Source organism: Macaca nemestrina, chromosome 12, assembly GCF_043159975.1.
Source record: "Macaca nemestrina isolate mMacNem1 chromosome 12, mMacNem.hap1, whole genome shotgun sequence".
NCBI lineage: Eukaryota > Metazoa > Chordata > Mammalia > Primates > Cercopithecidae > Macaca > Macaca nemestrina.
The window spans coordinates 8,179,745-8,193,019 of NC_092136.1; the positions used below are offsets into that span (position 1 = coordinate 8,179,745).

The 13,275-nt window shown below is 50.0% G+C and overlaps 1 protein-coding gene across 1 annotated transcript in view; it reads right to left on the minus strand.

Moving 5' to 3' along the window:
- The window catches only part of LOC105469623 (phosphofurin acidic cluster sorting protein 1), a 173,699-nt gene that overhangs the window by 12,374 nt on the left and 148,050 nt on the right, over positions 1–13,275 (minus strand). Inside the window, exons 9-14 of the mRNA XM_011720925.3 lie at positions 12,773–12,933; positions 12,325–12,418; positions 5,714–5,794; positions 2,375–2,490; positions 2,098–2,233; positions 767–871 (exon numbers count right to left, since the gene is read on the minus strand). Coding sequence (XP_011719227.1) covers positions 767–871; positions 2,098–2,233; positions 2,375–2,490; positions 5,714–5,794; positions 12,325–12,418; positions 12,773–12,933 — 693 coding nt within the window. The remainder of the gene's footprint in view (positions 1–766; positions 872–2,097; positions 2,234–2,374; positions 2,491–5,713; positions 5,795–12,324; positions 12,419–12,772; positions 12,934–13,275) is intronic.

Genomic DNA, 13,275 nt, shown 5'->3' on the forward strand with positions numbered 1-13,275 from the left:
ACGACACTCCAGGTGTCCCTGGCACCAGTGTCTAAGTCAGGTGGACAGCGCTGAGGGAGCAGGCAGGGATGCTCTGCCCTGCTGACCTGCCTTCACAGGGGCAGCCCTGGAGGTCACAGCCAGGTGCTTCTCGAGGGGGCCTCCATTCCGCTATGCTGCCTGACGCTCCTGGCGCCCTGGAGGAATTACTGTTGCTTTTTTTTTTTTTTTTTTTTTTTTTTGAGACGGAGTCTCGCTGTGTCTCCCAGGCTGGAGTGCAGTGGCGTGATCTCGGCTTACTGCAAGCTCCGCCTCCCAGGTTCACGCCATTCTCCCGCCTCAGCCTCCCAAGTAGCTGGAACTACAGGCGCGCGCCACCACGCCCGGCTAGTTTTTTGTATTTTTAGTAGAGACGGGGTTTCACCATGTTAGCCAGGATAGTCTCGATCTCCTGACCTCGTGATCCACCCGTCTCGGCCTCCCAAAGTGCTGGGATTACAGGCTTGAGCCACCGCGCCCGGCTACTGTTGCTTTTTGTTTGTTCGTTTTTTAACATATAAGGAAGCTGAGGTACAGCAAAGTTAGTGACTTAAGATCCTGCAAGTTGGACAATGACAGAAGTTGGACTATAACTCAGAGTTCTGGGCTCAGTTCAGAGCAGGCGGGGGCTGATGGAGGGGTGAGTTTCCCATCTCCCCATGCAATAGCATGGAGGCCACACTGACAATGCACCCCGGCATTGCCTGCCCTCCAGGACCCCACGTGGTCTCGCAGTTCTAGCACTTACCTGGCCCTGCCAGTCAGTGGTGTTCACCAGGATGACATTTTCTGGAAGGGCTGCATCTGACACCAAGATCTGATTCAGCTGGTCATATACCACCTTTCTTGGAATCTGCAGGAACAAAAGTGTCTCTTGTTAGGGAGTCCCCAGGGAGCCTGAGGACAGGGCTGCTGGACTGGTGCATGGGGAGTCCCTAGAGCAGGGGTTTTCAGAGAGAACAGATACGAGGCCGTTGGGAGGGAGACTCAGTCTCCCACTGGCCAGACCACGATGGAAAGGAGGAGAAAGCAGCAGCAAAGCGAGTCCTTAGAGGACACACGGAGAGAAGGAACAAAGCCACAGTGGTTGTCCTGCCAGGGCAGGTGGAGAGGGAGGTGCAGCAAGCCTCGTGGATGGGAAACAGTGCGGGTGGCAGGAGGGGCAGCAGCATAAGAACCAGGAGAGGAGAGGCAGAGGGCGGCCAGCAGGTGCTCAGAGAAACGGAAATGAGGGCAGTGGGGAGAGAAATAATGAGAGTGGCAGTGAGTGCTGTGTGGGGACCTGCTGTCTGAGGGAACAAAAGGTATTTCAGGAACAGTGATTAACAAGAAGGACAATACCTCACCCCAGGCACTGGGCTATTCTAGTCTCAAGTTCATTTTCAGCCATGTAATAGCATGGAGCTCAGGAGGCCACACTGACAATGCACTTGATAAGTTATCAGGGGAATGAACAGGCTGGCTGTTTAACCCTAGCAGAACTGAACTGTGTGAGGTATGCTGGGAAAATCCCTGTCCCAGATCTCTGACACCACAGGCCTTCAAAAGGAGAACACAATTCCCAAGGCCCAGTTGCTTCTGACTTCTTCTCCAGCCCACTCTCAGGTCCTTCCATTGAAATAGTTTAATATTGTTGGCTTCTGGGCTTGAGAGCACGATGACCGACCACAGCTCCCGACTCAGGTCGGGAGCTCAGGTCAGGGTGTCCCATGAGATCCAGAGGCTGCTGTCCTCTGCAACAGTGGATTCATGGCACAATCTCCAGACTGACGTCTGATGGAGGCAGAGACACCAGTGGTGTGGAATCGACACTCGCAGCCGGACAGGCCAGGACCACACAGAGTTTTTGGCTCCCATGCCTGTGCCCTAGAGGTCGGCGTGGAAGCCAATTCCACACTGGCAGTAAGTAAGGAATATGGAAGACCTCTCTAACTTAGTCTTTCTTCAAGAGTTTTTGTTCAGCGCATTTCCAAGTATTCCTCTTCTCTTCAACTAACTGTCCAAGGAAGCCAATAAAATAGAGCCTGAAGTTCAGGGAATCTCAGAGGGTCCTGGTGTTTTGGGGGGACGCAGAAGTACCTGCGTGCTGTGGCCCAAATCTGGGGAGCGCTCGCTGTCCGAACTGTTGGTCCTCTCACTCAGGGGCTTGGAGAGCTGCCGCTCCTTCAGGGGCGTGCTCCTCTTCTGCCGGGGTGTGTGCACCCCTTCCACTTTGCTGCCAGGGAGGTGGAGAAAGGGTGGTGAAATAGCCCCTCCAACCCCAAAGCCGCTGCCAGCTCCACTTTACCTCAGCCCCAAAGCCAACACTGAGCACAGCTGCAGCCTGTACCCTCTGCTTCCTTTCCATCTGCAGTACCTGGGGGAGGCAGAGCCCTGGAGATCTGTTTTGCTGGACTTCATGGGAGTTTTGACTTTCTCTGGCACAACCAGACTCGTGCTGGCATCTCCAAACATGTCCTGGTCGGTGATTTCCTACCATGGAGGAGAGGAAACAGTGAAGATGACCTCCCACTCAGTGACCACCCAGGAGCCTCCTTGGACTGGCCAGGCCTCATCACCATCCTGAAGAGTTACTCATTCTCTTTTCCTGAAAGCAAGTGGTCCTAAACCTCCTGCCTCAGGTGAAGGAAAATCGCCACTGTTCACGGTGACTGAGTACAGCCCATGGGGGAACTAAATGCTGCAATCCAGTAAATATCCAGTTACAAACTACCTGCCAGCAAATGAAGAGTGGACTGATGACCTGCTGTCTCCAGGAGTGAAGAGGGGACCCCTAGATGCATCTCCCTGGCACCCTGACCGGACCTTATCTGGTCTAGAAGACCAGAGAGGACCATAGCCCCATTTCTCACCTTGGCCAAAGCCAACTGCATCTCCCTTAAGATTCTCCCTTCCTTCCTCCTCCCCACGCCACCACTGTCTGTCCCTGCTTTGGCCACACTCTCACATCCACCCTCTTTTTTTTTTTTTTTTTTTTGAGACAGAGTCTCGCTCTGTCACCCAGGCTGGAGTGCAGTGGCCGGATCTCAGCTCACTGCAAGCTCCGCCTCCCGGGTTCACGCCATTCTCCTGCCTCAGCCTCCCAAGTAGCTGAGACTACAGGCGCCCTCTACCTCGCCCGGTTAGTTTTTTGTATTTTTAGTAGAGACGGGGTTTCACCGGGTTAGCCAGGATGGTCTCGATCTCCTGACCTCGTGATCCGCCCGTCTCAGCCTCCCAAAGTGCTGGGATTACAGGCGTGAGCCACCACGCCCGGCCACACATCCACCCTCTCTATCTTACCTTCTGAGCCCAGGCCTTTGCCTTTCCTCAGATCACTTTTTTTTTTTTTTTTGAGACAGAGTTTTGCTCTTGTTGCCCAGGCTGGAGCACAATGGTGCAACCTTGGTGCAATCTTGGCTCACCGCAACCTCCGTCTCCCAAGTTCGAGCAATTCTCTCCTGCCTCAGCCTCCCGAGTAGCTGGGATTACAAGCATGTGCCACCATGCCTGGCTAATTTTGTATTTTTTCTTTAGTAGAGATGGGGTTTCTCCATGTTGGTCAGGCTGATCTTAAACTCCCGACATCCTTTTTAATTTTTTAGACAGGGTCTTGCTCTCTTGCACAGCCTGGAGTGCAGTGGCATGGTCTCAGCACACTGCAGTCTTGAACTCCTGGGCTCAAGTGATTATCTTACCTCGGCCTTCCAAGTACAGGTGCATGCCAGCATGCCTGGCTAATTTTTTGTATCTTTTTTTTTTTTTGTACAGATGGGGGTTTTTCCATGTTGCCTGGGCTAGTCTTGAATCCCCAGGCTCAAACAATATGCCTGCCTCAGCCTCCCAAAATTGCTGGAATTACAGGTGTAAGCCACCACACCTGGCCAAGTCTGATTCCTTAGTGGGGCCTCTGAGGCCCACCATGACCCAGCCTGGGCCACCTTTCTAAATTAATCACCCGTGCCTCCTCCCCCGGCCCACTACCTCCCTAATGCTCCAGCCCTCAGGAAGGACTCTGCTCTCCATGCAGGCTGCGTACCTGCCTACTTCCCTGCCTCTGCCTTGTCTTTATGTTTTCAAAATGCTTACTGAGGGCATAACTTCTATAAAATAAGAAGCACAAATCTAGAATAGTCAACTTGAATTTTCATGCAAATATGCCCCCAGGTGACCATTAACCAGATCAAGACAGAACGTTCCAGCACTCCTGAGGGCTCCCTATGCCCCTCCCCATCCCTTGGGTAACAAGTATGCTGACGTCACTCTCATGGATTAGTTTTGCCCGTTTGTGAGTTTCACAGAGCTGGAATCCTATGGCGTGCATTTTTTGGTATTCGGCTTCTTTTACTCACTCAACATTAAATTGCTGAGATTTGGCCAATCCCTGAAGAGTTTTAATCAGGAAGTGACACAATTGGAATTTAATTTTGAAAAGGCCACACTTGGCCGGGCGCGGTGGCTCAAGCCTGTAATCCCAGCACTTTGGGAGGCCGAGACGGGTGGATCACGAGGTCAGGAGATCGAGACCATCCTGGTGAACATGGTGAAACCCCGTCTCTACTAAAAAATACAAAAAACTAGCTGGGCGAGGTGGCGGCGCCTGTAGTCCCAGCTACTCGGGAGGCTGAGGCAGGAGAATGGCGTGAACCCGGGAGGCGGAGCTTGCAGTGAGCTGAGATCCGGCCACTGCAACTCCAGCCCGGGAGACAGAGCGAGACTCCGTCTCCAAAAAAAAAAAAAAAAAAAGAAAAGGCCACACTGTACTTGCCACGTGCAGTACGGACCACATTGGGGCCACAGTGGAAGCTGGATTATTCAGATTACTGGTGAACTAGAAAATATAAGTTAGGGTAGTGAGTTTCAAATTAACCTTGAATCAAGCCTAAATATATAAGATCTTTAGTCTTATTTACTATAGAAAACATAAGGCTAAAATAATTCTGTCACAGATTCTAGTCAACTCCTAGCAGGTCCCACCGTGAGGCTCATCCCTAGATAGCATTCCGTAAAGTTCTCTGCTCCTTCCCCACAAGGGTCCTGCCTCTGGTCCCATGGGATGAACTTTGATGTAACCTGCAAAGCCCAGCTCAGACGTCGCTTCCCCAATTTGCATCCCTAGTACCTCCCTGGGACTCTGCGGAGACCCAGGGAAGTACAGGGGATACAAACTGTGGCTCGCTCATCTTTGCATCTTCAGTGCCCAGCACAAGCAGGTGCACAGTAAATGTGTGTGCAATTCAACATGTAAAAAAATTGGGCATCCCAACCAACTCAATTCCACTTCACTGGGGCTTAGGCCTGCACTCCTGGGCAGCTCCAGCACCTCTTAGAACACGGACCAGTACCAGTCAGAGACTGAATGTTGTGGGTTGCCTGGCTGCAGAAAGAGCAATACCCAAGGAGGAAGGGACGATTTTCCAGGGAGAATGTTGGTGACAGATGGTGAGAAGTTTCCCCAACTAGCATTTGGTCAGCTCTTATTAAAGGGCAGGACATTTCTGGTATATTAACTTTGAGAGCAACTCGGTGTCTACACCGGGTAGTATGTTACATTCCACAGGTAAGTATTTCAGGAGAAAGAGAGCGCAGGACATTCATAAGCCTGTAGATTTAGGTGAAATTTCTAGGGTGGTCCTGAGGGTCCTTCTGCCTTTATTTCTAAAGGGACAAACACTATATTTGAAATAGCTGAAACAGGAAACTGACCCATACATACCAGAGTGTCTGTTTCAGTCAAGCTGTCATCTTGGTTTTTAATCCAAGTAGATTTAAATTTTTCTAGAGCAGCCAATTCCATCTGCAAAAATTATAAGAATTGGTTATCACTGATCCAAGTAACTACCACTTTAATTTGTTTTACTAGGTCCCTATGAAACTTAAAATACTTTCATTTAATCTTAAACCTCATAAAATCTTCAGGGTTTTTATGTTATGTGCGGGGGGGGGGGTACATTTCTGTGAAAACTAGGTTTTGGAGGGATCAGTTATCTTTGTCATCAAGTCAGTAACACAGGGAGATTCAGAACCCAGAAATTCTGATTCCCACGAGATGTCACTAGGGAAGAGAAGCTCAAAATTTAGATGGCTTTGCTACTGCATCCATCGAGTCTTTGACCCTGGATCCAGTGAATACCCTTGCCCAGGAAGGACACCAGGAAGGACTTCTTTGCTTGCCAGAGAAAGAAGCATGCTAGGTTCAGGTGTTTGATTTTGAGACTAAAGACATTCACGGTAGCCAAATGCTTTTTGCCTGGTGGGAACTTCCAGAATACCCTCTAACAGGATATACTAAGCAGAAAGGCACCCAATATTAAGTCATTTAGGTGTAAATTAATTCTCCATTTGTCCCCAACTCTTATTAGCATTTCTCATAAATATTAAAAATTTCCTTTGCAAATACAGATACATAACCAGATTTTCATACTTGTTAATACTGCTTCTTGCTGTGCAGACAGCAATTCAAAGTCACCAGCGGTGACTTTGGGTTTGTAGGTCTTAGATGTGGGGAAGGTACTGGCTTTAGTGAATCTTTTTGTTTCTTGTAGGGAACCACAGGAGACAGAAAATATAAATGATATCCCACTTCCTCCCAATGACTCAAAGTCCTTTCTCTGAGTCAATCATATAATACTCAGAAGCATCAGGCTAGTAAGTTCAGGGTCACCTAGTAAACTATGGAACAAGGATCACCACAGCAGTCTCCCTATGCCACACTTTAAACCAGGGTTCCTCCACCTTGGCACAAGTGACATTTGGGGCTGGGTCATTCTTTTTTTTTTGTGAGACGGAGTCTCCCTTGGTTGCCCAGGCTGGAGTGCAGTGGCACAATCTCGGCTCACTGCAAGCTCCGCCTCCCGGGTTCATGCCATTCTCCTGCCTCAGCCTCCAAAGTAGCTGGGATTACAGGCGCCTGCCAACACGCCCGGCTAGTTTTTTGTATTTTTAGTAGAGATGGGGTTTCACCTTGTTAGCCACGATGGTCTCGATCTCCTGACCTTGTGATCCACCCGCCTCGGCCTCCCAAAGTGCTGGGATTACAGGCGTGAGCCACCGCGCCCAGCCGGGGCTGGGTCATTCTTTATTGTGGGGGTCTGTCCTGTGTACTGTGCGATGTCTGGCAGCAACCCTGGCCTCTACTCACCAGGTGCTGGTAGTGGCAACTCTCCACCCCCTAACTGGTGACAAACAAAAATGTCTCCAATCATTGCCATATGTCTAGGAGGCAAAATCATCCCCAGTTGAGAATCCCTGCTCCAGGCCATTTGCTGGACTAACTCAGCAAGCCTGAGCTAGACCCTGGGACCCCAGATCTTCAGACGGTTTGGCTTGTGTAATGGCTCACAGCCACAGAACAGGTTGCTTCCAGATTGCAGAGCTAGCTCATTTACACCTTGTCTATATGATCAATGTTTTTTTCTTTTTTTTTTTTTTTGAGACTGAGTCTCATTCTGTCGCTCAGACTGGGTGTAGTGGTGTGATCTTGGCTCACTGCAACCTCTGCCTCCCAGGTTCAAGCGATTTTCCTGCCTCAGCTTCCCGATTAGCTGGGATTACAAGTGTCCACCACCATGCCTGGCTAATTTTTGTATTTTTAGTAGACATAGGCTTTTACCATGCTGATTGACCAGGCTGGTCTTGAATTCCTGACCTCAAGTGATCCTCCTGCCTCAGCCTCCCAAAGTGCTGGGATTACAGGCATGAGCCACCATGCCCAGCCTTGGCCATGGAAAAGCTCTGGTTAGACCTGAGACTAAAGATAATTTCACTCAGTTTTGGATCTCAATATGACAAATTAATTCAACATGTTTTAAAGAGAATGAACTGGGTGATAACACAGGTCTGCCGGGAGGTTTTAAAGTAGCATGCCTTGTTGTTAAGCCCTATGACAGCTACAGTATTGCTTCCATGTCAAGGCTGCAACATTTAGTAAGATCTTTATTTACCCCAGCTTTATTAAGCTATAATTGACAAATAAAAATTGTATATATTTACAATATACAACAGGTTTTGATTTATGGATACACTGTGAAATGATTAAATCAAGGTAATTAGCATATCCATCTCCTGATAATATCTTTAACTTAGACTGGGCTTAGAGGACACCTGCTGGCTATTTACTAGCTCTTCCAGATGTCCCAAATAATCCTCCTGGGGACAAATTCCTAACTTCTCCACATTTCTGTTCCTGCTTCTATAAACACTAAAGCACTTTCTCTCCCCCAAGGATGCTGGAACACCAGCAGGACTCCAGCTGTGTCTGACCAAGTGTTTGGCATTGGACGTGGATGAGGCATCACTGGAAGTCCCAGCAGTCTGCACTACTGTGCCCATGGACAATGTCAGCTGCTGAAGGGTAAGAGTGTAAGCCTGTGTCAGAGAGAAAGGGGCAAGAGCGGTAATATGCAGGCTATCATTTCATGAAGGACTAGGCTCTAATGCCATTATTTATAGTGCTGTGGAAATAGTGACTTAGGCAGCAGGCAGTCCTGGCTGAAAGTCTGCCTCTGTGGCTGCCCTAACTGAAGCACTGTCAGAGCTCATTGTTATCAGCTTGGAGAACCAAATTATGTTGCCACTGTGTGCTCAAGTCTTGGGAAAATTCAACAACTGGAATAATTTTTATCAGCAGAAATTCTTTCTGGTTCTAGCGATAAACTGAATCCTCTAAAATGTGGGGAACAAAAAGCAAGATTAAGAAAAATAAATAAATAACAGTGCTAGGAAACCAGGGAAGAGAGGATACAAGTTGAGGCGGTATGTGCATGCCTGCCTACATGTGCACAATCTCGTGGTTTTTCCTAATCCATTCAGAAGTTTTCCATTTAAGAGCACAGCCTTGTTCTGCTGTTCCCAAAGTGCCTTTCATACCAAAGGATTCCAAAGTTCCACACCCACTTCCAGACATATGGGGTCCTTCAAAATAGAAATATCAGCACAGAACCAGCAAAGTGAGTCTGAAACCTGGCCAAGGGAACCAGAATTTGAAGGACTCACTAAAAAAACATCTAGATTCTATCAATTTTAGGAGTCCAAAACTGAAACGGCACTAAGGAATTATAATAATAAGAGCAATAGTAGTCGGTGAGCAATGAGCAGTGTTCTGTATGCAGTCAGTCAGTCAGGCACACCCCACACGGCAGTCTGATATGCACGATCCTGTTCCATCTCCTCACTACCTTGGCAGGCATGAGCTTTAACATGTTTCTTGCAGATGAGGAAGCAAAGGCGTGGTAACATGCCCAAGATCACACAGCCAGTGGAGTGGTGGAGTCAAGACTCAAACTCAGAAGCTCCACTCTGTCCCTAATGTGTTTTTTGCTTAGACAGGGGCCCTTAGGCCACCATATTATAAAGGCTGACACTCAATTGGCTTTTTTTTTTTTTTTTTTTTTTTGAGATGGAGTCTTGCTCTGTCACCTAGGCTGGAGTGCAGTGGCGGGATCTTGGCTCAATGCAACCTCTGCTTCCCAGGTTCAAACAAATCTCTGCCTCAGCCTCGTGAGTAGCTGGGATTACAGGTGTGCACTACCATGCCCAGTTAATTTTGTATTTTCAGTAGAAACAGGGTTTTGCCATGTTGGCCAGGCTGGTCTCGAACTCCTGACTTCAAGTGATCCACCCGCCTCGGCCTCTCAAAGTGCTGGGATTACAGGTGTGAGCCACTGTGCCTACCCTCAATTAGCTTTTGAGCCAAATGGGCTCCTACACCGACACCACAACCTTACAGATGAGGCACCAAGGCTCAGTGTGTCTAGGTAATTTTTTCTGTAAGTTTTATAAATCAGGTAACCAACATTTATTGAACACCCACAGTGTTAGGTGAACACCTAAGTGCTTACTGCTTTTGGGGCACTGTCTCAGTTAGTAATTTAGTTACATTAGGGCACTTGCTCTATATTCCTGGAACACTGAGAAACAGTCCTCCCTCAGCTGGCTCCCAGGTTTCTTTCTAGAGTCATCCCATATAGTTCAGAAGGAATTTGCCTCTCATGGCCAGGGGTTGGGTCATGGCCAGGGGTCGGGTCTGCCCATGTGGATGGTGTCAATTCAGCAGGGCCATTCAGCAGTTCCATGTGAGGAAAAGCATCTCCAAGCCACATCCTAAACACTAATACTAAAGAAAGTGAGATGGCTGAGTACACACTGCACTCCAGCCTGGGGAGTAGAGCAAGACCCTATCCACCCCCCTTCAAAAAAAAAAAAAAAAAAAAAAAAAGGCTGGGCACTGTGGCTCAAACCTGTAATTCCAACACTTTGGGAGGCTGAGGCGGGTGGATCACCTGAGGTCAAGAGTTTGAGACCAGCCTGGCCAAAATGGTGAAATCCCATCTCTACTAAAAATACAAAAATTAGCAGGGTATGGGTGGCACGTGCCTGCAGTTCCAGCTACTCGGGAGGCTGAGGCAGGAGAATCACTGGCACCTGGGAGGTGGAGGTTGCAGCAAGCCGAGATTGCTCCATTGCACTCCTGCCTGGGCGATAAGAGCAAAACCCCAACTCAAACAAAATAAAATAAAATAAAAAATAAATTTGAAAGGGTTTTTTTTTTTTTTTTTAAAGCTAGGTCTCCTCAGTTCTTGAATCCCCATGAACCCGGCCTGGAACGGCGTCTAGGGTGCAGGGTCTGCAGGGGCAGGCCTGCGGTTTCTCTCAAGGAGGAGTCTGTTTGGGCTGCAGTTTCCCACGCATTTCCTCACTAACGCCACGTGGGGCGCTGTCCTAACCAGGAAAAGTGGTGCGCTGGGAGAGAGCCCCATCTGGTGGCAGCAGGCAGAAGTGCAGCCAGGGGATGCACCAAGAGACGGTGGTTTCCAGGACGGGAACCTGCCCTTTCAGACCTGTGCTTTTCAGTGGTGGAGGCCTCCCCTGTTTCCTATCATCTCCGCACAATTACTACCGATCTGCAGGGCGAGTTTGGTATTCCCCCTGGTGAACAATGACTAGGCTTCATCTGCCAGTAAAGCAGGTGAACAGGAGGACTTAAAGGACGTGTTTCTTTGATCTACGGAAAAGACACTGGGCTTTGGAGGGCAAACCCTAAGCTGGGCACTCACATCGCTACAACGCTCACTTTACAACGCTCACTTGCCTTCCATTGTAAACGAAGGAAGAGCAGCTTCCTAGGGTCTGAGGTTGCTTCAGGCTCACCCCCACCCCTGCCTGCGATCTGCTGAGGGAGCAGGGCCTTTCCTAGGAGGGATGGAGCAAGGCCCAGGTCGTGGCTCTGGGTGTTACAGTATATGCCTCCTTTTCCCCTTGCTCACCAGGAAAAACGGAAACCTCTTGACTAAATTATAAACTTTCTCGGGGCACTGCTCCCCTCTATGGATTCTTGGTCCCATAAAGCCTACTAGGGCCTCCTGAGCACATCTCAGTGGCTCCCCTCCTCTCCATACCTGCTCCTTCCCCAGCCTGGTGCAGGGCCACTCACCACTGGCCAAATGCCCACTCCATGCCACACTCTCAGCTACCACAGAACGCACATGAAGGGAGAGGTTTTTGTTGAGACAAAGTCTTGTTCTGTCACCCAGGCTGGAGAGCAGTGGTGCGATCACAGCTCACTGCAGCCTCTGCCTACTGGGCTCAAGGGATCCTCCTGCCTCAGCCTCCCGAGGAGCTGGTCTACAGACGTGCACCACGTCTGGCTAACTTTTGCATTTTTGCTCAGGCTGGTCTCGAACTCCTGGGCTCAAGTGATCCACCCGCCTCGGCCTCCCAAAGAGCTGGGATTACAGATGTGAGTCACCGCACCCAGCAGAGGGGGAGGTTGTATGTGTTCTGAGAGGGAAGGCTCTGGGCCATGGCAGCAACAGACCAAAAGAACAACTCAGCCTGACACAGCAATGACCCCAAAGAGCTAAGCTCCCAGTCAGACTGAGGGGAAGAAAACTGAGGTTGAAACAAGATGTGGTCACTTTTCTTTTTTCTTTTTGAGGGAGTCTCGCTCTGTCGCCAGGCTGGAGTGTAGTGGCTCAATCTCGGCTCACTGCAACCTCTGTCTCCCGGCTTCAAGTGACTCTCCTGCCTCGGTCTCCTGAGTAGCTGGGACTACAGGTGCATGCCACCACGCCTGGGAAATTTTTGTATTTTTATTAGAGCCTGGTTGTCACCACCTTGGCCAGGATGATCTCGATCTCTTGATCTCATGATCCACCCGCCTCCGCCTCCCAGAGTGCTAGGATTACAGGCATGAGCCACTGTGCCCAGCCAATGAGGCCACTTTTCTAAGGTCACAACATGAGCCCTGATCAGAGACGCAGAGGGTCGGAGTGCCGAGCCCCGACATGGCATGGTCCCGCCCCGCCCCGTAGCCACAGTCTCGCTCACAGGGCTGGTGGTGTCTTTTCCGAGGCTGCCCTTGCTGTTGAGGCTGCCAATCTCCGTCTGGGAGCTGGACTGCGACATCCCCTCAAAGAAAGGCCTGTGGTGAAGAGCACAGCCAGGGTCAGTGCTGCCAGGGCTCAGAACAGCACGCTGGGAGAGCTGAGTGGAGCTGGCATTCAGGGCGGGTCAACAAGCTACGGGTGTCCAGAACGCCCGGCGAGCAGGGAAGTGCAAGGTGAAGAGGCGGGTCGGGTCGTGGGAGGGGGGACTTCCTGAGAGTCCTATAGGACTTCTGTCAGTGAGAGGCAAAACAGTGACCTTCTCCCAGAGAGCCAGAAGTTCACAAAGAATGAAGGACCAGGATTCCCTGGTAATAGAGGGGACAGCGAGGGAGGGGTCAGGAGACTGCTATAGGAGAGTCTGGAGGCCAGCTACAGAGAGGGGGGCTCACTTGAGCTTGGGCTTTGGAGTGCTGAGGATGCTTTCTGTCTCCTCCATCTCAGGGCCACTGTCACTGGGGTTGTACATCTCCAGACTGTCATACAATTCATCCAAGTCCTCTTCCACTTCCCGGATCTGCTCACGGGACACATGCTCCAGCCCAAAGCCCACCTGCAGGGGAAAAAAGAGTCTCTGAATTTAGGGTCACCCCTATTAACAGTTGTGGTTGATGAGCAGCTCCTTTCTCTTGGGCCACCCTTATAGTCCTGCTTAAGGGACACGCCAGAGCTTCACACTGGCTGGAGTAACCTTCACGTCATTTCCATGATCCAGCCTGAGGGAGGTGACATGGTGAGGCCACCTTCCCCCTGGTTTCTGCCACCACTCCACACTGTGAAGCTGTGCCAGGAGGGACAGCTGAGGAATCCCGAGGCCCATTGCCTGTGTGGGCCCGTCCTACCCTCCTTACAGCCCACAGGAAGGCGAAGCAATCACTCTCAACAATTTTCATCT